Here is a 25,114-nt window from a genome sequence, read left to right as displayed (position 1 = left end):
GTCAGAATAAACATTATTGAGCAACAACTAAAAACATCGGTCTTATCAGCGCTGTTCCCAGGCTGAAAGTCAAAAACACAGCTCTGCACCAGCTACTGAGAAGGAGAAAAATGACTGCTACTGCTGAACCCAGGACAGTAAGGTTATTTGGGAAGACTGTGTCAGAGAAGAAATTAATCTACGTTCTGGCAGTCCCTTCCTGCACCTTAGCCATGAGCCCATCATTCCTTAGTGGTTTGTCAGCATTTTGTATTTTAATTTTCAAATACTCCCACTTTGCAATGTTTTATTCTAATGCTTTTTTAATGATGTCCTACTTTTCTATGTTTTAGCTTGTCTAATTTTAGGGAGAAAGACAGAGAACTGATGCCAAGGAAACATATAAATCACTTACATAATTCGTAACACTACTGAAAAATCTGTTTGGGATTTATGTCACTGCAAATGAAATATTCCATTTGCAAGCTGCGTTTTATCATTTATTAAGCAAGTTGAAAATGTTCTTTAAAACAAGATTTGTCAGCTTGTCATCTAGTGGAGCAGAAGAAATAGTTTGCTTATGGATCACAGAAATTGGATTTTCATGGTGCTCCATCCATTTCAAAGGGCTTTATTTTCTCTGACGGTTGACACAAAATGCCACTTCAGAAGCATTGCATGTGCTCCAGAGGACACAGAACAACCCCACTGGTGGAACCTGGTGGCTGGTGTGTGTGTGCCAGTCCCAGATCCAAATCCCAGTGAAGTGATGACAAGATTCCCCTGAGGTTCACTGAGGTTTGAAAGAGGACCTGAAGGGACATGTCTAGCAACCTCTGCTTTATAAGGCTTTCTTACATGAGACAAAACATTGTAAAAGTGCCTAGAGCAGGGACTATCCTAAGGGCTGTACCGGTATTTTGGGATAAAACACTAGGAAAACCTCCAGTGCATGACAGCTTGAATATACTACATTCAGTTTCCAACGTAAATAAGGCCCAGACAAGGAATGCGTATATAAAAATATGTTTCACAGCTTGCAGTACTGCAGGATCTGCTTGCACACTGAATGGCTGGAAGTGTTATCAAGCCAACATCTTCTTGAGTGTTGATTTCATGCACCAAGAGAAAAAGAGAATACAATTATAGCACCCTGTTATTTTCATTTAGGCTAGAGTGTTCATTTTGAAGAGAAGAAAGCAGTGGCCTCAACTGCCTCCAAGAGGTGAGAGCACCATCAACAAGCTCAATAAAACTCTTTGAAGGCTGGGAGGCTGGAGAATTGCCACAGCTGATGTGATAGCCTTTCTCTCAGAATGCTATGGAAAATTACATAGTGACATTCCTTTGCAGGTGGCAAATGTTTAATCATACTCACGTGCTAGGGTGACTGAGAGAAAAAAGAAAAAAGCCCTAAATGAGTATTTTTCTATCAACACTGAGTGGCAAATATGGTTCATTGCATTTTCCAGAATGCTCAAAGGCTTTTTCAGATTTCCTCTGAAAATAATAATGAGAAATCACAGTGAATGTGCTTCTTACTTTCTTGATTATTATAATTTCTCTTGTTCTTTTAAAGACAAAAAATCCTGTGCCTTCACCAATTGGCTACTTCTGCTTGTCATATGCATGCTCAGCTCTTGGCTGCTCCATGTGCTCACGGGGATGAGGAGCTCAGAGCAGCAGAAGGTTGAATCCAGTGGAAGTTGCGGCCACTAAGGTTCTGCAGAGGAAAGCTTGGATGACAGCAGTGAGAGTTGGAGCATGGAATGGTGACAAAAATGGGATAATGCTAGCATGGAGACTGTGGAAAACCAAGAAACTGCATTGCAGTGGTTCCTGGGCTGGTCTGCCATCTCTCCATTTGCTCTCTGGGTGAGAGAGGAGAAAGCTCAGGGGTGCAGGAGCCGAATGCAGCGGAACCCAGGAAGGCGCAGCCCTCCTGTCATGTGCCTGCCCAGTTGTACCCTGCGTCTGGGGCAGACTTTCTCTCAAGCACTGAAGCATGGGAACTTTTCTCTGAAATGTGGCGATGCCATGTGGGGAATCGTACAAAACCTCTGGCTTCGATTTGTCTGCCTTTTCCTGCAGAAAATGCTCGGTAAAAACATGGATGGCAGAAAAAAAACTAAAGAAATCTCACAGGGAATTTGAAATGGTTGACAGAGTGCAAAGGTGACAGAGTTACTATTGGTCAAGGGTTATTCATCCTTTCTAAAGCAAATGCCTTTGTCTACAGTAAAATGAAATAAAAAGAATTGACCTAAGTTATAAATAGCAACATGAGACAGGATGTATTCTGTGAAAGCTTTGTCCTTCAAAGGTACTCAAGAGGTGCTGCCCAGCATTGTACATCATGGAAACACATCCTTCTTAAAAACTGCTAAGGTGGCATTTTAGTCAGAGGAAAGACTGCAAATTATCAGTCTAAGAAAACAGTAAACAATTACTGCTTTGCAAGAGGTTTAAGGACAGGAAAGCAGTAATTGCTGTTGCTGAGTTTGTACATTTGTTTTTCCCTGTGGATGGAAAGAAAACCAGATTCCTCCAATTCCTCCTTACAGTAACTTCACCTCTGTTGCAGGTGTCATAATGAGTGTCAAGTTGAAGCCGTGAGCTGGAATAATTGGAGCTCTTCTTTCAAACGGATAGGTAAACAGGATCTCTGGCTTTTGTCAGACCAATCTAGAAACACTTTTGGTTGGAGCGTGTGAGGCTGCAAATGATGAAGTTGCCACTGACTGTGACCTTTCTTCAAGGCTGTTCATTCCTTTTATGTGAAAAAAGGAGCTTTGTAGAAAATATGGAAAACTCTTAGCCACGTTTTTTCTCGTGGGAAGGAAAAGAAGTTTTCACAAACACTGCTTGCAGGATTGACATTTGTCATCTTTGTTTTGACCTTAACACAGAATTTGTTTGGGGAAAATCAGAAGTTCCTTTTGTTCAGTGTTCACAGCAATTGGGCTCCTCAGCAGTGTCTCACCTCACCCCTCTCTTTTGGCCTATTTCTCCAAACCCAGAACTTCACAGAGCTCAAAACCAGCTATTCAACTGTGCAAAACTGAGTCTAAATATTAAAAGCAAGGCATCATAGTTCTTCATCTGAGATCATAGGTAGGAAAGAGACTGCAAGGGCAAGGGCCCTGCTTCCAGCTGCTCTAAGCATTTGCACTCAGTGCCTCCAAAAAAGGCATTTCTCTGGAAAAAAAATGATTCTCCAGATGACCTCTCATAAGGAGAGTGGGCACAAAGCCACCAAAGACAAAGAGGTGACATGGCTGCTGTGTGACCTGCACCTCCAAAGTGTGGGCACATCCAGGCCTAGAGACCAATTACGGGCATGGGCTCAGTCCTTTGCATTGCATCCAGCAACAACAGTCTGTGCTATGGTTTAGTTAGATGAGTGCTGCACCCCAAATGTTTCTTTATAACCTCTTAGAGCTTTCCCCATCATTGATCTACTTCTAAAGCTACTCACTAGTCCAAACATATCCATTCAACACTTATGACTTCGTTTCATGCTGACAGCCCTGCACTAGCACGTTCACCACAAGTGGCATCAGCTACTTGCAGCATGGAGGCTGGGAGATGCTCACGATGACAAACTTTCCCCAGGCCCTGGTGCTCTCTCGGCCTCTCCCATACCAGCTCCCAGTGAGGATCCCATCCCGCAAGAGAAAAGCAATTTTTATTTTCACAGTTCTACAGGTATGTAGGAGGGGAGTCAGTGGGGGCAGGAAAGAACAGAGTAGGTGAGAAAGGAGAAGTGGAAGCCAGTAGTGCTGCTGAACTCTTCTTATCATGTATTTTAACATGGCTTTTGCTCCGGGAGCAATGCTGATTCTGAAGTGGTAGAGGGGATATGTTCTCTGTCTTTCCCCTTTTTATCCATAGAGCACTGCTGTTGATAAAAAGAGGCGACATGCCAGCTGAAGGCAGATGCTTCCACTCCTTTAACTATACCATATATCATTTTAAAGAAAGCAACTATAAAAAGAAAGGATTTACTCTTGTGAGGGCCCTTAAAAGCTGGTTTGTCTGGGCCTTCACAATACAAAAAAAAAAAAGCAACAGAAAAGATACTGATGTGATAAACTATGGCCAGATCTCCTTTCTGCTAAGTTATGTCTTAGCAGTAACAGCGTCAAGGAAGGAAGGAGCCTACGGGGATTTTAAGAGAATTCAATTTCACAACTCTTCCGAGAACATTAACACTTTCCATTCCCATCTGTTTAACTCATCCTCACCTCTTGAGGCCCTTCTCTATTTGCCAAATACCTCCATAAAGTAATCCGAAGATATCACACACGCACCCTGATTTTGCAGCACTTGCAGGAAAACTGATATGCTAACAAGAAAATGCAAGAAGTTACTTTTTTCTCAACAGTACAATTATTCTATTTCTGCACACCTTCATTAATAGGTTGTAAGTTCCTTAGTGCAAGAGACTGGCTCATTAAGGACCTTGTTTTGTGCTCTTTACTTTGACAGTAGTTAATAAATAATGGCACGCCTGAGTTATAGCTGCAATGGGAATCAACACTGAATTTCTAAACTCCAGTGCAATCACACAGATAATGCCATGCTGTCATTTCACACTGAACATGCTAATTGTATTTTATGCAGCTTTCAGTATAACTTTGCTAAATTTAAATGTACCTGCCATTTCGAGAGCAGCATTGGCAAAATGTGCTTCATAAAAAAGGAAATAAGGAAATGCCATGACAAATATATTCATCATGTTAGCCTGGAACAGGCCCCTTCAAGTCCTGTATCTCAGAACAAGTGTTACACAGGACTGTCAGACTGTTCTCTCTCTACTAGTTTTTCACTCTTTGTAGCCATCAGTTACCCATTTATAATGATGTGAATCATGGAACTCACTGACACTTGTACGTTCTTTTCTTGCTTGTTTTACTTTATTCAACATGTTCTAAAGATCATAGAATCATAGAATAGTTAGGGTTGGAAAGGACCTTAAGATCATCAAGTTCCAACCCCCCTGCCATGGGCAGGGACACCTCACACTAAACCATGTCACCCAAGGCTCTATTCAACCTGGCCTTGAACACCGCCAAGGATGGAGCATTCACAACCTCCCTGGGCAACCCATTCCAGTGCCTCACCACCCTCTCAGTAAAGAATTTCTTCCTTAGATCCAATCTAAACTTCCCCTGTTTCAGTTTGAACCCGTTACACCTCATCCTGTCACTACAGTCCCTGATGAATAGTCCCTCCCCAGCATCCTTGTAGGCCCCCTTCAGATACTGGAAGGCTGCTAGGAGGTCTCCAAGCAGCCTTCTCTTCTCCAGGCTGAACAGCCCCAACTTTCTCAGCCTCTCTTCATACGGGAGGTGCTCCAGTCCCCTGATCATCCTCATGGCCCTCCTCTGGACTTGTTCCAACAGTTCCATGTCCTTTTTATGTTGAGGACACCAGAACTGCACACAATACTCCAAGTGAGGTCTCACGAGAGCAGAGCAGAGGGGCAGGATCACCTCCTTCGACCTGCTGGTCACACTCCTCTTGATGCAGCCCAGGATACGGTTGCTTTCTGGGCTGGGAGTGCACACTGAAGCCGGCTCATGTTCATTTTTTAATCGACCAACACCCCCAAGTCCTTCTCCGCAGGGCTGCTCTGAATCTCTTCTCTGCCCAACCTGTAGCTGTGCCTGGGATTGCTCCGACCCAGGTGTAGGACCTTGCACTTGGCATGGTTAAACTTCATAAGGTTGGCATCAGCCCACCTCACAAGTGTGTCGAGGTCCCTCTGGATGGCATCCCTTCCCTCCGGCGTATCAACCGAACCACACAGCTTGGTGTCATCGGCAAACTTGCTGAGGGCGCACTCAATCCCACTGTCCATCTCACCAACAAAGATGTTGAACAAGACCGGTCCCAACACCGATCCCTGAGGGACACCACTCGTTACCGGTCTCCAGCTGGACATCGAGCCATTGACCACAACTCTTTGCATGCGGCCATCCAGCCAGTTCTTTATCCACCGAGTGGTCCACCCATCAAATTGATGTCTCTCCAATTTAGAGACAAGGATGTCGTGTGGGACAGTGTTGAACGCTTTGCACAAGTCCAGGCAGATGATGTCAACTGCTCTGCCCCTGTCCATCAGTTCCATAGCCCCATCATAGAAGGCCACCAAATTGGTCAGGCAGGATTTCCCCATGCTGGCTGTCACCAAGCACCTTGTTGTTTTTCATGTGCCTTAGCATGCCTTCCAGGAGAATCTGCTCCAAGATTTTGCCAGGCACAGAGCTGAGACTGACTGGTCTGTAATCCCCTGGGGCATCCATTTTCTCCTTCTTAAAAATGGGGGTTATATTTCCTTTTTTCCAGTCGTCAGGAACTTCACCTAGGATCACCTAAGATCACTAGGTGTTGCATCCTACCAGCACCAGATTGCATGGTATCCATACCATCCAGCACCTAGCTTGATCAGCCAATCTCCCTTGACTCGATGAGCAGTAAATGGAAAGCGGCAGGAACCTTCCCTGAGGCCAGTTCAGAGCAGGAACCAAATTGCAGAGGCTCGCAGTCATCTCTCCTCAGGCTCTAGAGGGCCCTCAACATAACATAACCTTCCTGATTGTCTCTTTAGTCAAATGCAGCTCAGCCTTTTGCTTCAAAGGCATCTGGGTTGCTTCAAAAATTTCCCATGCAGCACTGAGCTGGGGGCAATTAGGTATAGGGGCATTTCAGCTTTTTCAATTAAAAGTTAAACTATGAAGCAGCCTGGACCTGCTCAGTATCAAAACAGGGTCAGGGCAGAACTATAGAACCTCTGCCTTCAATGGCTGTTAGGAACCCACTGTGTTCCTTTCAACAGACACAGACAGGATCCCCTCACATTTTAGGAGAAAAATACTATAAGGCACCTAGTTATCTTTACAACAGCTCACTCTTCTTAAATCTGACATCAGACACACACCACCAAGTCATACAGAAATCTGTGTGAAACACTAATGAGATGAAGGACGAGACCCAAACAGCATTACAGTTCACAAGAGCTTATACAGAACAGACATACAGAGGAGTGAAGGGAAAAAAACACAAAACCAAACCACCAAAAATAAAACAAACAAACAAACAAACAAACAAAGACCTTTCTATTGAAATTACTAGAAGAAAGGATGCAGAAGCACAGTGGTGTCTCTCTGACCATGGCTATTGTCATGAATAGGTTTAGGATTGCTCAAAGAATCACCGTCAAAAGTATTAGCAAGAGTAGTTTTAATATGAATTTATAAAAGGGTGACTAAAAGTTTGATGGCAATGTTCACTCTATTACTTACTATATGAATGCAATGTACAAAGCAAAATAGTTAGAATTGAGCTAAAATGATTCAGGCTGAAGATGTAGAAGAGTAACAGAAACCCCTCCACTGAGTCACAAGGTTGAGAGTGGACCCCCTTCCTTTCTAGATGGAGCTTATATGTGGCTAGGTCCAATCTTAGCCTCAGACTTAGACAGTGGTTGAAAGTTCCCCTTCCCATTCACTTCAAATTTCCCAGTCAGTGAGGGTTGAGCCTTAAGGAATGTGGAGTCTTCAGCCCACACTGCATCACCAGCTTTCAGCATCTGTCCTCTGAACCTCACAAACTTGAGAGTTCATGAGCTCTGAGAGACTCAGAGCTCAGAAATGAGCTCTGTCGACTCAGAGGGACATGGTTGGTCACAGGAGAGCGTGGTCCAGGAGAGCTCGAAGGGCCTCACTTACGATCACTGTATACAGGGCTGCAAGATGGTTGGCTTTAGCCTTCAGTCAATTTCAATCCTAGACACAATCTGAGTTTGTAATTCTTAGAATTTTAAAAATTCCAGTAACAATGGTATCGTTCTGTTCGGGCTATGACCAAGGTGAGGAATGTTCCAAAGCTGTCAGGGAATGACTGATTATTCCTGCTCTTCCCACCTTGGCCAGGTAATGGAAGTTCATGGTATGGTCACTGCTGCTCCCACCTTAGCCATGCAAGAGTTCCTGGTACAGTCAAGGGACGCTTCACCACCCAACTCATTAAACACACGCAAATGCCCAACAGAACTCTTGAGATGGCAGAGCATCCCAGAGGAGGAGGTTGGAAATGCACCACAGGCTAACAGCAGATGCATAAATGAAGAAACAGCAGGGTTGGGTGGGAACATCTCCATGTTGAGTTTCTGGATCCTAAACTAGGAAAAGAAGCTTGTGCCTTACAGCACAACTGATGTGCTGAAGGAAAAAAGGCACAGTGGAAACCAAAACCACCCACCACCTCTTGGAGTTGCAGTGGGCACCACAAGTGTTCATTCACTATTGTAAGATTATTTCCGCAGTAGGCATGGTGGGAGTACACTCATCCTGTGGAGAGTCACAGGAATGTGAATTCAACAGTCAAAGCAGCCATTTAAAATGATACTATCCTTATTTTGTACATCTTCAGAAAAGACTTCATGACTTCAGGTATAGTCTGCCTAGCCACAAGTATTCATTTACATCCTAAAATAGTCTTAGCGCTAAAAATCAAAGTGAAATACACTGTTCTTATTTATTGCTTATTTTTTGTTGTGATTAAGTACAAAAATCTCTCATCAACTCTGATAACTGTTGCATGCGTCAAGTGACTGGCTGCTCTTTAAAAAAAAAAAAAAGTAAAAAATCTGTGATAAATTTGAAATATTAAAAATCTTGATATTTGTTTGGAAGATTTTGTAAATCCCATAGTTCTAGGGAGTCCTCCAGCAAACTTGTTTATGAGGAAGAGAAATATCAAAGCGTATTTTAAACATCAAGTATCAAGCACATCAGTGTAAGTTGCTAAATCTTGCATCAAAATGTTGGTAGATCCAAGGAAGATCTGAGTGTTCAAAACGTTGCATTATACATGTCATCAGCTGAAGAGCAGATTAAATCTTTTGAAGAACTCTCCCTCTGGTGGTTAAAGAGGGAATTCAATTTTTTTCTAGCCACCTGTTGACTCTCCCAGCCATGTAATAATAGCGCAAGTCTTACTAAATAAATATTCTCTAGAGAAGTCAGATGAGGTGGAAAAAGCCTCGTACTATTGTGAGCTCCACATGCTGCCTACCTGTAATCTGGAATACAAAAAAACCCAACCAAACCCAAACCAAATCCAAAAGCCAAAGCCAAAACCTCAGGTATCAGTCTCTCCTCACTACTCACAACTGGTGTGAGTTCCCGCATACCGCCAAACACAGTATTTTGGATTTTAAAAACCAGCCATATCACAGCCATAATCAGTTACAAACACAGGGCTGAAATTACCCTGGAATTTTGTCTTGTTGTGCTAGTACTTTAGAAAGTGAATTTGGTTAGCTGAGTTTTAAAGTGCAAGTTATTTAATTCAAACCATCATTAAAAATTGATTTTTAGATCAATACTGCTGAAGAGACAAGTGCAGATTTTAGCTGAACAGATACTCCAACTAGTGAGAGCTTAACACCTTCAGAAACCTGGTGAGTTTTGCAGGGCATAAGAGTGCACACTCAGGGGAAGACAGAGTCTTCCCTTTGCATTTCGTAATACATAAACCACATAAATCACTAATACTACTAGGTAAGCAAGGGCTCAGGGTCCTGATTTGTAGCACTGTTAGTGGGATACACAGCTTTTAAGTTCTAAGTCAAAAGTTCGAATACAGTCCAGTACTGATGAAACTGCAAATTTTTCAATGATTTGCTCATGCCAGCACAGCTGTGGTAAATCACCTCCACATGTGCAAGGCCAACGTATTGCAATCAACCTCTTTACATAACTGCATGTCTGGTAGACACAAATCTGAGCGAGGAAGCTGTTTCTGTATACCACTGTTGTCTGCCACAGCACTGAAGAATTTAATTTTTCAGATGTACAAGTAAAAAAAAAAACCCAAATCAAAACTAGAAACACCCAAAGCTTCAAACAATTCCAACAGCTCTCATGATTTGTTTCTGAAGACAGTTATGCAACTTCCTCAATACAGTCTCTGAAATCCCAGTGACTGGAAACAGGTGCTACTTTAAATATTAAAAGAGACACTCTGGGTCCCACATCAAGCACCAAAACTACTTTAGTATGAAATAAGACAATTCAGAGTGATACCTGTGATGTTAGCATCAGCTCAGTTAGAACATGTATGCAGAACAGCCATGAAACATGCTGTTTCTCTTTCTTTATCCCAAAAACTGTTTAGGAAGAGAAGTCTTAACACAGTTTCACTGCTGACAGAATTTTGCAAACTCATGACCATAATTTTGCTCTCAGGTCTGCCCCAGAAAGCCTATGGGAATGCCTGTACAGAATGGTCCACTGGATTTTTGGAGACCAACTATGTTCATCTTGTTATCAAAATCGAGCCCGATGGTACTGAGTCGTGTGACCCTGGAATGGAATACAAGACCTTTTAAACCAAACACACAGTATATAGTCAGACAGTCTGTTTTCTATCAGACTACAAATTCATTGAAGAGGACTCACAGCTCCCTGTTACTCAGATTACACTTGGCAGAATTTAGGATCCAAGTACAACACAAATGACAGCAGTTTCCAGCAATCCAGGTTTGCTGTCCTTCAAAAACAAACAGACCAAAAAACCTTCCACCCATTGAATCAAGAAGTCCTTTTCATACCTGTTACATTTTTAAAGAGATATAAATGAGACCTGACCTTACTAATCTGGGCTCTACTTGTAACAGGTGTCACTATTGTAAAGATGACAGACTTGGGACATGGAGATATACTTGCTACGGTCAATCCTTAAATTAAAGGTAATGGGTACAGGAAATAAATAAGCTTAACAATACTGAATACAGTCTTTTTAAACTGGGTTTTTTATTAAAAAAAAAAATTGTTAAACATGATGAGTATTTACAAAGTATTGAGCCTTTCAATTCTGTTATCAAAACCTGCTGAACACAGTACACAAAACTTAAAGTAGGATATTATATAAATCTAAAATATAATAAAATTTATGTGATTGACTTAATAAAAATTACACCATCTCCGAAACAGGAAAGATAAAATATAAACCAGAACAGCTTGAACTGAATATGCAGACTTCTAATAGATTCATTAGAGACGGCCTTTCGGTAGTAATCTAACAATCTAGTAAGTGATGCTAGGTCAAATCCATTGCTCATCTGTTGAATATAAACTGTACATACAAGATTTACAAGTATTTTCAAACACTCAGTCTTTGGAAGGATGTTATAATTAGCTCAATGGAACTGGTGCAATCTCTCTGTCTAGGAATGTTTCTGTATCAGGACTTTAATTATCTGCCCAAAGGAAATATAACTCTCCTGCAACAATAATAGAAATTTTTAATAAGGCAGAACCCAAATTCAAAAGGCCATTTTCTATCAGGCTACATTGAGTGTTCTTTTGTATCACAGACAGAAAGTAAAAATCCAGAGGACTCAAACCAGAATAGAGAGCAGGATACTGTAAACTCTTCAGAAATCCATGCATTTGCTTGCAGAGAACCTTTACTCAGTGCTTTCAGAGAAAGACAAAATACACCTCATCTAGCGTCTGATATCACTAGCTAAGACAACTGGCATGCACAGAGTAAAGACAGCTTCATTATGCAAAAGAAAATGAAGCAAAAGTCTGCATGTGTACACAGCATACCAGATTTCAGATCAGATAATGTTTCACCTTGATCAGTAACAGAAAGAAGCCTTCATCTCAAGGCGAGAACAATGCTCCATTTCACTGTGTTACTGGCAAAGCAACATTAACAGGCACTTGGCTAGGCTGCTGTGCGGGTGACCCATTATTGAGAGGCTGTTGTGGAACAGCAGCTGATTCCATTTTGCTGATGTGTGTTATGAAGCGTAACCGAAGTTTCAAAGCTGGTCTTAAATTACAAATTATTTTCTCAACCTGTTAACAAAAAAAACCCAAACAAACCAAAAACAGAAGGGAAAAAAAAAAAGACAGACATGCATTGAGTAAAACAGGAGTATTTTGACATAATGTCACTACTACACACAAACGTCACATTAGCACAATGAAAAAAGGAAAAAGATACAGTAAATAGTGGTATTTATGCTAATATTTTATTTATCATGTTAACCTTTTTTGTTAACTAACCTTAAAAATCTTTCCCTAGTGTAACAGTTGGAACCAAAGCTCTGCCAAACAATTCACACAACTGACACTTACAAAAGTGCATACTCTTATAAACTAAACTTAAATCATGTGAATGATTTTTCACTGAACATGGATGCAATTCTTGCTTTTGTCACACGTTATATGAATGAATCAGAAATTAGGTAAAAACTTGAAAGATATATAGATTGGTATAAGGAAAAGGTATGAAACATCCAGTAGCTTTACTTCTAGTAACTGGTTTAATAATAGTTCTTAAAGGACCGTCAAACTGTAGCTTAAATCTCAGGCTACAGAAATCAACCTTGAAATCTGAGATACTCAGTCCACTGCATCTAAAGCTTTTTTTTAAATGTGCAGAAGTGCAGCAACTTTCTAATTTGTATACAGAGACTAATCAACTGTTAAGCATTTTGTTGTAGTGCTATCTATGAACATAATTCATAAAAAGCCTAAATTTCTATATGGGAAGAAAGATAATGAAAGTATCAATAGCTACTGCTCACTTACTTGGTCTTTCACACTGTCACCTGTAAACATATACTTCATATGATACAAGAAGTCACATATAGGATCCATGTAGTTGAGGTGGGAGCTGTACCGATCTGCATTCAGAAGCATTTCATAAAATGCCACTCCAATCTGTTTCCACAGACACAAAAAGCACCCCAAATGAAAACAGGTTTTAAAATGCTTTAGAGTAGAAATACACCTAAACAGTGTAATAAAAATATGTACTGCTTTTTAAGTATCTGTGATTCCCTACCATTTACTTTCTTACAAAGACAAATGGGCAAGTCTAACTCAACCCACTCTGCTTAACTAAATGATCTCATTTTCCCAATTTAACTTCCAGCGACTGCAGTGATGGTATTTTGATACATGGTGCATAATTAGTGCTTAAACATCACTGACTGCAAATTGGTTTGAGTAAGTGCCAGAAAATTTGCAAAAGTATTGCTCAATAAATAACCAGAAAAAGTTTAGCACAAGATTTTAGTCTTCTAGAGACAAGACATTACAGTTTACAGCATTCAGCTTGTACCTAGTCTCTGGCAAGGTCTTCAGCATACAGTGCATTTTAATGGTTCAAGCATTCTTTACAAAGAGTTTAAATATGGCAGTCTGAAACTTGTGACTTAAATGATCATGTATGTACAAAGCTCATGATATTTGCTGTCTACTCTGAGAACAGCAACTCCTCACAATTTCCTCACACTGAAATCAACTCCTCACAAAGAAAAGGAGATGGAAATGTTAAGAAGTATAGAAAGACACCAGCTTTTTAGTTTTCTTTGTATTTTTGCTCAATCGAGAGAATGCAGGCACAGAAAAGATTTCCTTCCTGACAGAGGAAAGAAGAAACCACTCAAAGCAATACTTGCTAGCAATTTTTAGTATTATACAGTAATCTATAAAATGATACTGATCCATGTATGAACAGTACTTTCTGTTGCTCTCCAGTACTTTTCTTTAAGCACTGCTTTATGAAACAACTTTTTAGAGTTATGTTTATTGTAGCTTCAAGACAAAAAAAAAAAAAAAAAGGGCAAAACAGAAAAAAAGAGAAAAAAGACATTTGTAAAGAACTGTACATGTATTTTTTGTTTCATACTTCCAAAGTATACCTGAAAAGAACCAGAAAAAGCTGTAAGTCAGGAGTAAAACTGAAGGAAGTATGGCAACTAGTATACAGAACCATTGGCATGTGATTATTTATCTACCTGATACAGTTTCTTACAGTATCCTGTGTTCATGATATATCCAAAAACATAGGAACAAAAGTTACAGATCTTCTCCCACTGTGTATGCATCCCTGCACTTTTTGACTTCTTCACAAACCAATGTTTGCAAACTAAGTATTCCAGAATGAACTGGGGGTGACGGGCAGAGAGTTGCAACACAGAAACTAATGGGAGTCAAGATGCACACTTGACATACAGGCTTTGTGTATATTTAATGACAGCACAGGTATTTAAAGACAGGATTCCCAAGTTAAGTTCTTCTTTCTAGAAGGATCTTTACTACCTGCTGTTTTTCAGCTTATCTACCTACTGGCTGGCTCCAGTTCTTTTCTCCTCCCCTACCCTTATCCACACTGATAGGAATGCTCCTCCAACCTCACAATTCAGCTTTTGTGTACTTCCCTGCCTATAAGCTTTTAAAACAGGTAGTAAGTCTGATGCATATTTTGCATGCAGTTTAGGGGCCAAAGAAAGCATGTACTGCTTCCTATTTTGGGGTTGTATTTCTTTTTTGGGTTTAGAAAAAGTGCTAGGTGTTTTATCCTGAACCAAGCTGACAAGATTTCAGTTAACTGGGTAGCTGAGTACCACCTCAGCAATTCAGATACTTGAAAGTACTGTTTACTTTGTAGAGAATTTAATTCTGAATGTTTATGAAAAACCTCCTATCAGATACTTCTTTGTAATATAACTGTAAAGCTAAAGTAACATATACTTTATAAAGGAGACCAAGAGCTACACTTTACCTCTATCATGCATCGCGTCCTCTCCTGCTGGAACCGTTGTAGAAAAGGACCAACAAGGTGATAAACGTAGAGTAACTGGAACTCTGTTTTCACTATGGGTATCAATACATCTGTGAGGAACCTGCAGTATTTCAAGGCACTTAGTACTTCAAGTGGATTTTCTTTTTTTTTCCCTTCTTTCCCCGTCCCAGATTCTAGCCAAAAAGGATGGGCCCCACAGGTTTGGGCCTTTATTACAGAAAACATAGAGGAACTCTGAAAATATTAGATTTACAAATACTAGTTATTTCAGTGAAGCTATAGAACATTTCCGGGCATCATTACTGGACTACAACAGCCAACAACTCTAAGCTCAGCAGAATGCTACACACAGACAAAAAGCTGTCCTCTGACGTTTTAATGCTAGCCTTAAATCAAAGATCAGGATTGGGGGAAATACCTCATACCACCTTCACTTTGTTCAGTATTTTAAGACTTTGTAAATGAAGCGTACTAGTTCTCTCATTAATGTGGCCCTGGGGAAAGTCTAATCAACTTTTTATTGAAGTAGTTATTTTTTACTTGCTTTAATGATTAAGTGGACCACTATCACATCCTTCAGTCAGCAAAGCATCTCAACTTGTGGTAGAGGGTATTTGCTAGAATTAACGACAGACTTAGTGATTACAGTTGATACTTTAGGAATATGCTACAGTCAAAAGTTTAATAAAAGTTATATTAATAAAAGCATGAAAGCTAATAAAGATAAAGAAGGTTCATTAAAGACTTTAAATTAAAGCCCCAAAGCTTAGGAGTAACAAAGAGTGCTGGAAAAAAAACCTGTGATCTATCTGGTGAGTTTTGAAGCTCCCCTGTACATATTTGCTGATGCAAGTGCTAAAGGTACAGCTTTGTTACCTACAATATGCGTGGAATTTAAAAGACAAATTAGATCATCAAATATCATTACACTTACTTAGGAATGAGAGAAAGCTGTCCAATGCTAGAATGATGCCAGACAGCATGTGCCAAAGCCAAAGTGTAGCTACAACTCATCTCAGAGTATGACTGGTGACATGCTGTGAAGTCAAAGAGCTGGAATGGGTAACCAACCCACTCTGTCTCTGACGTCAAGCTGGGACTGTTGATAACGCTCACAATGCGATCATGGAGAACAATCCAGTATGGCTCCTGGAGAAAACAAAAGGTCAAATGCTTCCGAGAAGACTACTATCTGAGACAATGCCTCCTCAACATTTTCTGCTATTAGTGCATTTCTAAAATGTTTTTGACCACACGGTAGTTTATAACCCTGACAAACACAGAAATTAAGAAGTACAATACTGCATCCATGTTAAGGGATGCGGTATACTCGAGTTATGACATTATCAAGACACATTTCATTCATTTAATTATTTAGTTAGCTAATATAAAGGTCTCCAAAAGAAGCAGCACTGAGACAAAAACCCCTAATGGAAGGAAGGAGAATTTTCTGAGGCTTCTAACTGCCAGGACAAAACAGACTGAAAATCCAAAGACGAAAGCAAGAAAAAAAAAAAAAAAAGGTACAAAAGTTAAAGAAGATGCAAGGAGAGGGAACAGGAAGAATAATAAGAAACATAAAAATAATAAGGATTAAATCCATGATGGCTTTCTTCCAAGAAGAGGAACCATACTGCTGGGGCAGAGAAGTCGCAAGGAAAGGATAACTTCGCAGATACAAACAACAGATAAGCAAGATCAAAATTATTCAGGGAGTCCTGGTCAGGTACAAGAGACATTATATTCAGAAGATCAAAGTTTCTACTGATACACAAACCCTGATACTGCACACATGTGCTCTTGCAGTTAGGCATGTTTCATTTACACGGTTTAAGGATGTGCAAGTACAAGGATTAACACAAAATTAGCATCAGAAGCCTTACAGATCTTATTTCATAGCTCCAGTTCTCAATTCTATACACACAGCATTTAAACATGTTTTCAAATAGGACTGATGCACTACTTTTCAACCTAGCCCCAAAAACTTAATGGAAATTCAGAAAACCCGGTCAATTTTTCCATGCTGGAGGAGTAGATGTTTCTCAAACACACAAGCAGCCTTCTGAACAGCATTCTGCAAAATCTACATGCTGGCTTTAAGTTCTTAGAACATATTCTAGAAATATGATAAACCTTGCATGGAAGCAGACGGGTTTTTTATTTTAAAATACAACATATTGACTCACTGGTAAGGCTGTGATGATTAATCCAATTGCATTCATCCAAGCTGTAATATTCTCTCTTGGCACCAGGGGCTGACTGGAGAAACAAAGAAAACTAAAGCTCTGAATTTCACAACTGCAATTTGTGCTTCCAGCGTGCCTAAAGACAAAGTGTACTCATGCAAAGAACATTTCTCAAGTTGAGAGATCTATAAAAACATATACAAGTATTTAGGAGAGCAAACAAACAGTATAAATGCTACTGTGATGTTGCTTGCAAAACTTTGTTCCGGCATGATTTTGTGTTAAGCAGCATATTTTCCTCAAAGACTCTTATCACACTGTTCTTTACACCGAATAGGCATCAGCGTTTAAGGCGAGCTTGTCCCTTTATTGACTCCAAAACAGAGTTAACCATAATATATTACTAAGCTGAATAGGCTGAAATCAAACTACTTCAGTTTGTCATTGATCAAAGATAGTATCTGAATCCCTGTGATAATACCAGGTTCTTCCTTTCACTTCAGGTATTTTCACAGTGGCTGAGCAAGAAACAGAGCTGTAGGTCAAACTTAATGCATCATGACAAAAGGTTAGCCTTGGCACACCACTCTGTTTCAAGTACCTCTGATTTTACATTAGTATCAGGAGGATTCAGAGTCCTGTCAATGCTTCCTGCTCATTTCTTTGCATTCAAAGATGCTGTGATATTAACTGATGAACTCTCCTCCCAGCACAGCTGAAAGAACAACAGGCTTTTTCAAGCCACTCTCCACTGAACCCACTGAGTTATTTGGCTGTGTGAGGTCTTCCCTCTATCTTTTAAAGGGTATCACACACACAGTCCACTACAGCACAGAAATCTAACACTTAAATTTTCTGTTTCACCCCCACAGCCACCTTCTCAAAACCATCAAAGAATCATAGAATGTTTTGGGTTAGAGACCTTAAAGATTCTAGTACCAACCCCCATGCCACAGGCATGGACACCTTCATATATAAATCTTTAAGTATTTATACTTAATTAAAAACTTATAAAAAACTAAGAAAATGAGTATCACAGACTACCTTAACAATGTATTAACAATGTATCTCTAACTATGTGTTGTATATGGCAGAAAAGTTTCAGAAAGCCAACATACCTCTTCAGAACAACATTCAGTAATTCATTGCCCACATCTTTCCCTGGAACAGTCAGAGCCATGAGCTCAACACAGGTAACATGGAGAGCATGGGCAGCTGGGTTAGGAAACTCGTTGAATCGCCAGTCACAGTTTGGAAATGGACCTGGTGATTTGCCTGCCATAGGTGACAATGATTAAGGAAAAAAAAGCTGCCCCAATACAGACTAGTGTAAGCAGCATACTGCCTCATACTAAATTGAACCGAAAGGTAAGTCACTGAGAACAAATAAACCAACTGCATTTCATAAACACAAGACATATGGACAGAAGTATGAACATGAGGCAATGATACTCCACTTTCCCAACCAAGACTTAACTCATTTGAGCTATACACAGAAAAGATCTCTGAACATACTGTTAACATTTGCATAAAAAGAGGGGTTTATATGATTTTAGCTTTCTTTAGAGCGACCTAATAAACTGATTTAAAGTTACACATAAAAGAAAAGCAAGCTCAGGAAGAGGACTGAAGGAAGACACATAACATGCAGAAAACTGGTCAACTCCAATAAAGCTGACACAGAAAGAAGACAATGTCTAGGGAGATTACACTGGTACTAATCCCTAGAACACAGATGCACAGATTCATTAGCTATTTCCACAGAAATTTAAATCAACAGTAGTCTTAACTATAAGGACTAATAAAAGCAACAATTAAGAACATGTAGGTTTGTGTTAAAAATATAACTTCTATTTTTACTTCCTAAAAAAGAGATTCTCAGCTGTTGCTAACAGCACATATACTGATCTTCAACTAGACACAGTTAGTTATATACCATCTTACATGTGGCACTGCTTACAATATTTTATTCTTAGTAATACTGATAATGGCATTAGGGGAAAAAAGTAGCCTCATTTTCTACATTTTTTTGTTAAATGCAGAAATACTCATGTAGAAATACTCATTTAAATGTAGAAATACTCATTTCTACATTTATGTACTCATGCTTTGTATCAAGCTGATTTTATGTGGCAATTAGAATTCAATTTGGAATACATAAACATCAGTATTTGTATTTATAAGTGATGCATTAAACAGTGAAACATTTATAGAGCTGCACTGTTCTTTGTTTTCATGACATCTTTCAAGACGTTTTACAGCACAGTTCCTGCGTAGACTAATTTTTAAACAAGTACACTGAAGTAATCTAATATGAATTTTGACTGGTATAAGCAGCTAAATAAAGATTCTACGCTTTATTTCATATCTGAATAGACAGAAATTAAACTTTATATTTTGATCAAAAGAAGCTATAAGACATTGGTACAGCTTATTTAATGTAAACTTTAAGAAGGATATTGTCTACTAGTCTTCCAATAAGCTTGCAATAGTAAGTGTCATCAGGAATCCATGGATTTTCTTCTCGGGCATTCATAGCACATTTGAGGTAAGTATCACTTAGACACCAGCCTAGTGGGCGATTATCTTTGAGAGAGCCAATAATGGCATGAACAAGTTTTCTTTTGAGGTTTGTGCGCTCCCTGAGATGCATCTCATAATAGTGAAGAGTGTTGTACAGGTAAGTCACTGGACGATCTACCAAGAAGGAAAGGAAAACAACAAAGATCAGAAATAACTTCTAGCATCGCTATTATCTTCGTGGTGGCAAACATAAAATTAAAATCGAGAGCTCTACAAAAGTACGTTGTATGTATTTTAAAAAAGCATTTTTCATTTCTCTATACAACAGTAATTTTCCTTATTTTTACATACACTTCAATGTGTGTGCAGAAAGGTATAAGTTGAGCAAAGAAAGTCAGTATTACTGGCAGTTCGTTTCTTAATTATAAAACTAATATATTTGTAACTAAAATGTCCCAATCATCTCTTTGTATAAAGGTATTAATATATATCTAGAAGAATTTAGGTATAATCACAGTAAAGACAATACTGTAAATTGTCTGGGCATAACATAGCAATGACATCTACACAAAAAACTCATTATAAAGGTGCTGTTATAAAACTGTTAAAAAAATCAGATATTTGAATCTTCAGTAAGGACAGATGAAGGAACTGCTTTTTAGCTGTTTCAGTCTTGGTAACAGAAAGTTTGTTAGAACGCAGGTCCAAGTACTTACAACTAGAAGGCAATGAAAGTGAAAGTTGTAGAGGAAGCATGAATTAGCAAGAGCTACCTGACTAAAATTCACTATTATCAGGCTGAAATTCGCTAAATAGGGATTTTACTTCTCCGTGGAAATGTACATGTAGCTTACAGGATAGGAAAGGCTTCAAGCGCTGTCATAGCAGATAAAAATTACGAATGTAGGAGAACAGAATGATGGCAACAGGAATAAAAGGCTATATTCACAGATAACTCACCATGGAATTTGTATAAACCTCCCAGATGATCCAATAAAGTTTCTAGTGATTTGGACACTGGAAGCAATTCCAGAAATCTATGAATTACAATGTCAAACACTGGCAGAAAGCGCAGGCATACATTTCCAAAATAAATTGGTAGGTATTGGGGCTGGATCTGAACTGGGGGATTGACTTGCTCTGCCAAGCCTTCAAAATACAGCTTTTCAGGATATTTCTGGAGGGAAAGAAATCCAACAAAATCAAAAGCTCTTTCCTTAAAAGCAATACACTAAGTATCCAGCATCTACACTGCTTTAAAAAGACAATACATAACCCTTATTATCTTGTATGACTGCAGTGAGATGATTTCACTGTAAGGCTTAAGAAGAAAGTTGAAGAAAATTCAACTCCAAGTGAAATTATTTCGTTATTAGACTAGTAGATAACTTATTCGGAAAAAAAAAAAAAAAAAGCCAACAAAACAAAACAAAGTTTCACCACCAGTTAAAGCGAGCATAAGGGAACATTAAGCACTCCAAGGCAAAGCTGAAAGCAGCCAGCGCTTACCTGTCCCTTACCAAGTATTGTAAGAGAAACCCTAACGTAAAATCAGCACTGCTGAAAGCTTCTGTATCATATACTAAATCAGAACACTAGAAATAGTAACTCCCAGAGAAAGAACTAGAGTGCACTCAAATACCAGATAAGTACAGCTGAAGGCTGTGCTTATAGTGTTTTACTTGTAACTGAAATTTCTATGTGTCAGATGGGGTCTATAACTGTGCAGCCACGTCAGAGCACTTCCCAGGCTAAGATAATTTGCTTCCCTGCTACCCTTACACTTTTAGGCACTGTTAAGACACTGCAAGGCTAAAGCAGAAGGCTAATACAGACCAAACAGCTTCTGGATCAGAACTAGACTGCATGTGTTTAGCTACACAACTTTGCTTGTATCTGCTTAATCCCCGTGTTGATTTATCTTTTGATAATATGCTCCACTGGTTCATCCTTTTCTAGTTAGCAGAAGCCACTATGTTACAGCAGCCTTCAAATCCCAGCAATTCCCTTCCCTAACATAACAGGATATCATGTTCTTGCCACAGAGGAGATGGCAGCTTCAACAATTAGGAGAAAATGTAAGTTTAGCTATTGCTATACTCATAAAACACCAGAAGGAAATATCTTTTCTCTGATGCACAAAGACTGTTCTAAGTGAGTATCAGTAAAACCAAGACTTTAAAACAACTGGATTTAGATGAGCAAGAATGAACCTCCAACCAACTCTTCAGCTGCTTCTATCTTTGAATATCACTGCACAATAATTTTAACATCATTACGTAATCATAGTGATTGTTTTTGCATATACTTTTTATTCTAGCCCAGATAAATTACAACTGACTAAAACTTGATAGAGCTGTCCTGTCATTCACAGCACAAAAGACTCTGGATGATCTCAACTTCACAAGAACTTTTATAACAACACAATTTTATTAGCTTTGATACCTTGTGATAACTCATATGCTTAGTATGCCAGTCGTTCTGCATCCAGTGCTCCGGAGAATTCTCCTTCACAAAATCACTCACTCTGTTTCTGAAATCATTAGGCTTCAGTAAGAGTAACTGAATTATGAAGTAACAGACTTGAGCTTCATTTCCTTCATGACTACGCATAGCCTTAAAAAAAAAGGATTAGAAAACAAAGAATTATAGTTACAGTATCACAGTATGCTAGAGATTGGAAGGGACCTCAAAAGATCATCTAGTCCAATCCCCCTGCCAGAGCAGGAACACCTAGATAAGGTTACACAGGAATGTGTCCAGGTGGGTTTTGAATGTCTCCAGGGAAGGAGACTCCACAACCCCCCTGGGCAGCCTGTTCCAGTGTTCCGTCACCCTCACTGAGAAGAAGTTTCTTCTCAAGTTTAAGTGGAACCTCTTGTGTTCCAGTTTGCACCCATTACCCCTTGTCCTATCATTGTTTGCCACTGAGAAGAGTCTGGCTCCATGCTCGTGACACTCCCCCTTTATATATTTATATACACTAATAAGGTCACCCCTCAGTCTCCTCTTCTCCAAACTATAGAGACTCAGCTCCCTCAGCCTTTCCTCATAAGGGAGATGCTCCACTCCCTGAATCATCTTAGTTGCCCTGCGCTGGACTCTCTCCAGCAGGTCCCTGTCCTTCTTGAACTGAGGGGAATTGATGTTTATGTTTATTGATGATAGTTGATGCTGTTGTCTGCTTTATAACCCCTGAACACTGGCTAGCAAATGTGGCTACACATCAGGTACATCTGCACACAAATTCACACTGAACATACGGACTTTCAACTCTATTTTTCAATTGAAGACACAGAACAGAGGCAGTTTCAATCACCTCCTGTGAAAAGTACCCATCACATTTTTTATTACGTACGCAGAGAGTCTTACAAACTCCCCAATGATAGCACATTCTCCCAGAACTCTAGCTCTCTTTTAGCTGTCAATACTCTTACTGAAAGTAATCAATTAATTAAGTTAAAATTGTTTCAAATTTCTGGCCACTCTGATATGTTCGAACTTCAATTTGAAAACCAAACTAAAATTCAAATGAGCTTTAAGTAAAAATCACATTTTAAAATATAAGAATAATTACTGAAGGAAATTTTCATTCTTGCTAGATGAGTTCTGCCTTATTTTGTAAGATAACCTGAAAAGACAGAGAAAGCCATTTCTCTCTTACTTTTCTGATCAAACAGGCTGAATTCTAAGCAAAGAAAGCATACTCTGATGGGTACAAGATTTTCCATTTGCTTCTGAATCATGTAATGTTCCTACAAAAGTGACTCAAAGCAGACTGCGTAATGAACTGTCATTTTACCTTCTAAGACAATACTTACCAAACACAGTATCAACCTATCCAGTGTTACAATGTTGTATTTCCACACCATGTCATTGAGAATCTCAATACATTTATTGAGCTGCTGGCCTCCTGCAGAGGTAGAGAATTCATACACCAAAAAATCTGCAAATGTCCGGACGTGTGCCACCAGAGCTCTGGCTCCAATTCTATCTAATACTCTAGCAGGGCAGAAAGGAAGGAAAAAAAAAAAGGCAGCAAGCAATTGTTACTGGTTTTAATATTTTTAACCGGTCTATTTCCTAACAGTGGGGTTTAAGACAATCGTCTTAAAAAAAAAAAAAAAAAAGACAAAAGCCTCCCTTTATTAAATGAAGAACATCCCAAAGCAAAGAAAAAAAACTTTATAGCAATGGAATTCCAAAGTATAAATACTAATCAGAAAAAAATGCTTCAAGTTCCTATGTATAGTATTCTGCACAGAACCCACACATTACTTATGCATTTTTAGTTATACACCTCTTAGGACAATTCTCTGCAACTCCTTTATTTTCCTGCAGTATGCATTACAATATAACCATAACATTAAAATACTGGTATTTCATCATTGCACAGAAGAGTAATACACAAGGTCAAAATATTAATTGTTGCAACAGACCTAATAATGACTGGAAAGAAAGAATCCATTTTTCACAGCTACAGCTGATGATGCTACTGATAAGAACAAGTAAAAAAAGATATTGTAGGACTACTACTTATGTAGAAAATTTTCATCTTAATCCAACATTTATTTTTTGAAAAAATATTTGGCCTTTACTCATGTTTAAAGGTTAAGTAGATAAATGTTTTATATTTTCTGGTTGCTATTTCAGATTGCCTGAAACACTGCCTTTACAAGTAAACTGCTTAAGTCAAACACCTCACATCCTTGTCTCTTACCAGGAAGAATACGCACTGCAGCCTACTGTGTGGTGTAACCAGTCTTTAACAGTGCACAATTATTATGACATGCTTGCTAATACCTAGCTCCGCTCCTTTTTTCCATGCTCTGCATGCTCTGAATTAATAAAAAAAGCACAAATCGAGCTGTTAATCCTGTTAATGCACAAGACCTATATCCTCAGAGCTGAGAACATTGCTATAACAACTTTGAGAAATAGCACATCTTTTAAGCTCACCTGTAGCCAATTTGATTAATGTGATCAGTATCTAACAACATCTTCCATAGGAGACAAAGGAAAAGTGGGGGTGAACCCTGCACAGAAAAGTGTGTTATTATGTCATTCTCCTTGGTCATAGACTTCCACTTTCGGTATTCTTCTTCGACATTCTTCTTCAAGTTAAAACGGCTTTCCTGAGGTACATTATTCTGTTTGAAGAACACCTGAAATAAAGTAGCCTTTTCTGTGACTGAGAGCCTACAATAAAAAAAGTTGAACAGGCGAACTTTTACCTGACTTAGCATCTTATGAGTTCCTACTTCCTCGTACAATATAAACCTGCCAGGTAGGGCTGTGCTTCACCATGACACTACAGCTACTGTTTTGTCACTAACAAAGCCACATGACAAGCTGCTCACAAGAAAAAAGGCTTTTCCAACTTTTCTCTTTATTCCACTTTTTTTATTTTTTTTTTTTAAATGGATCTGATTTACCTTCCATTGGAAATATCACTTGGCCAGACTCAGCCTTATAATAATCCAGCAGACCTAATGCATTTCTGAAAAAATAGCAATGCTACAATCATGCTGCATTCTTTAGACTTGAGATTAATGTAGTCTGGACAGGGGAAGAATCACATCAACTAGCAAAAGGCTAAGTATCTTGTTAACAGAGTAAATTCTATGCAATTTTAACTACAAAATCATCAGTTTGAAACTATTACCTGCAGAGGAGCTGGAAAACAGCTTAGTGTATGTGATGCCCAGTTATGTGGAGTAAAACTCATTATAGTCTGCAGTATATCCTTGCACCAAGTTCCCTGAATGGAATCAGAGCCTGTGAAAAAGTCTAGAAAATGGATT

The 25,114-nt window shown here is 39.1% G+C and overlaps 1 protein-coding gene across 1 annotated transcript in view; it reads right to left on the bottom strand.

The window, feature by feature from the left end:
- Nucleotides 1–10,810: 10,810 nt before the first annotated feature.
- MED23 (mediator complex subunit 23) overlaps nt 10,811–25,114 on the bottom strand; it is a 40,896-nt gene continuing 26,592 nt past the window's right edge. Inside the window, exons 19-30 of the mRNA XM_080616156.1 lie at nt 24,976–25,100; nt 24,270–24,475; nt 23,132–23,312; nt 21,756–21,926; nt 20,271–20,487; nt 19,248–19,484; nt 17,906–18,071; nt 16,788–16,860; nt 15,536–15,750; nt 14,581–14,701; nt 12,600–12,731; nt 10,811–11,861 (exon numbers count right to left, since the gene is read on the bottom strand). Of these exons, the coding sequence (XP_080472282.1) occupies nt 11,688–11,861; nt 12,600–12,731; nt 14,581–14,701; nt 15,536–15,750; nt 16,788–16,860; nt 17,906–18,071; nt 19,248–19,484; nt 20,271–20,487; nt 21,756–21,926; nt 23,132–23,312; nt 24,270–24,475; nt 24,976–25,100 (2,018 nt within the window). The 3' untranslated portion in view covers nt 10,811–11,687. The remainder of the gene's footprint in view (nt 11,862–12,599; nt 12,732–14,580; nt 14,702–15,535; nt 15,751–16,787; nt 16,861–17,905; nt 18,072–19,247; nt 19,485–20,270; nt 20,488–21,755; nt 21,927–23,131; nt 23,313–24,269; nt 24,476–24,975; nt 25,101–25,114) is intronic.

This window comes from Psittacula echo (genome assembly GCF_963264785.1).
Source record: "Psittacula echo genome assembly, chromosome: 4".
Classification (NCBI taxonomy): domain Eukaryota; kingdom Metazoa; phylum Chordata; class Aves; order Psittaciformes; family Psittacidae; genus Psittacula; species Psittacula echo.
Note: the sequence above shows the minus strand (reverse complement) of the source record. Positions and strands in the feature narration are given on the sequence as shown.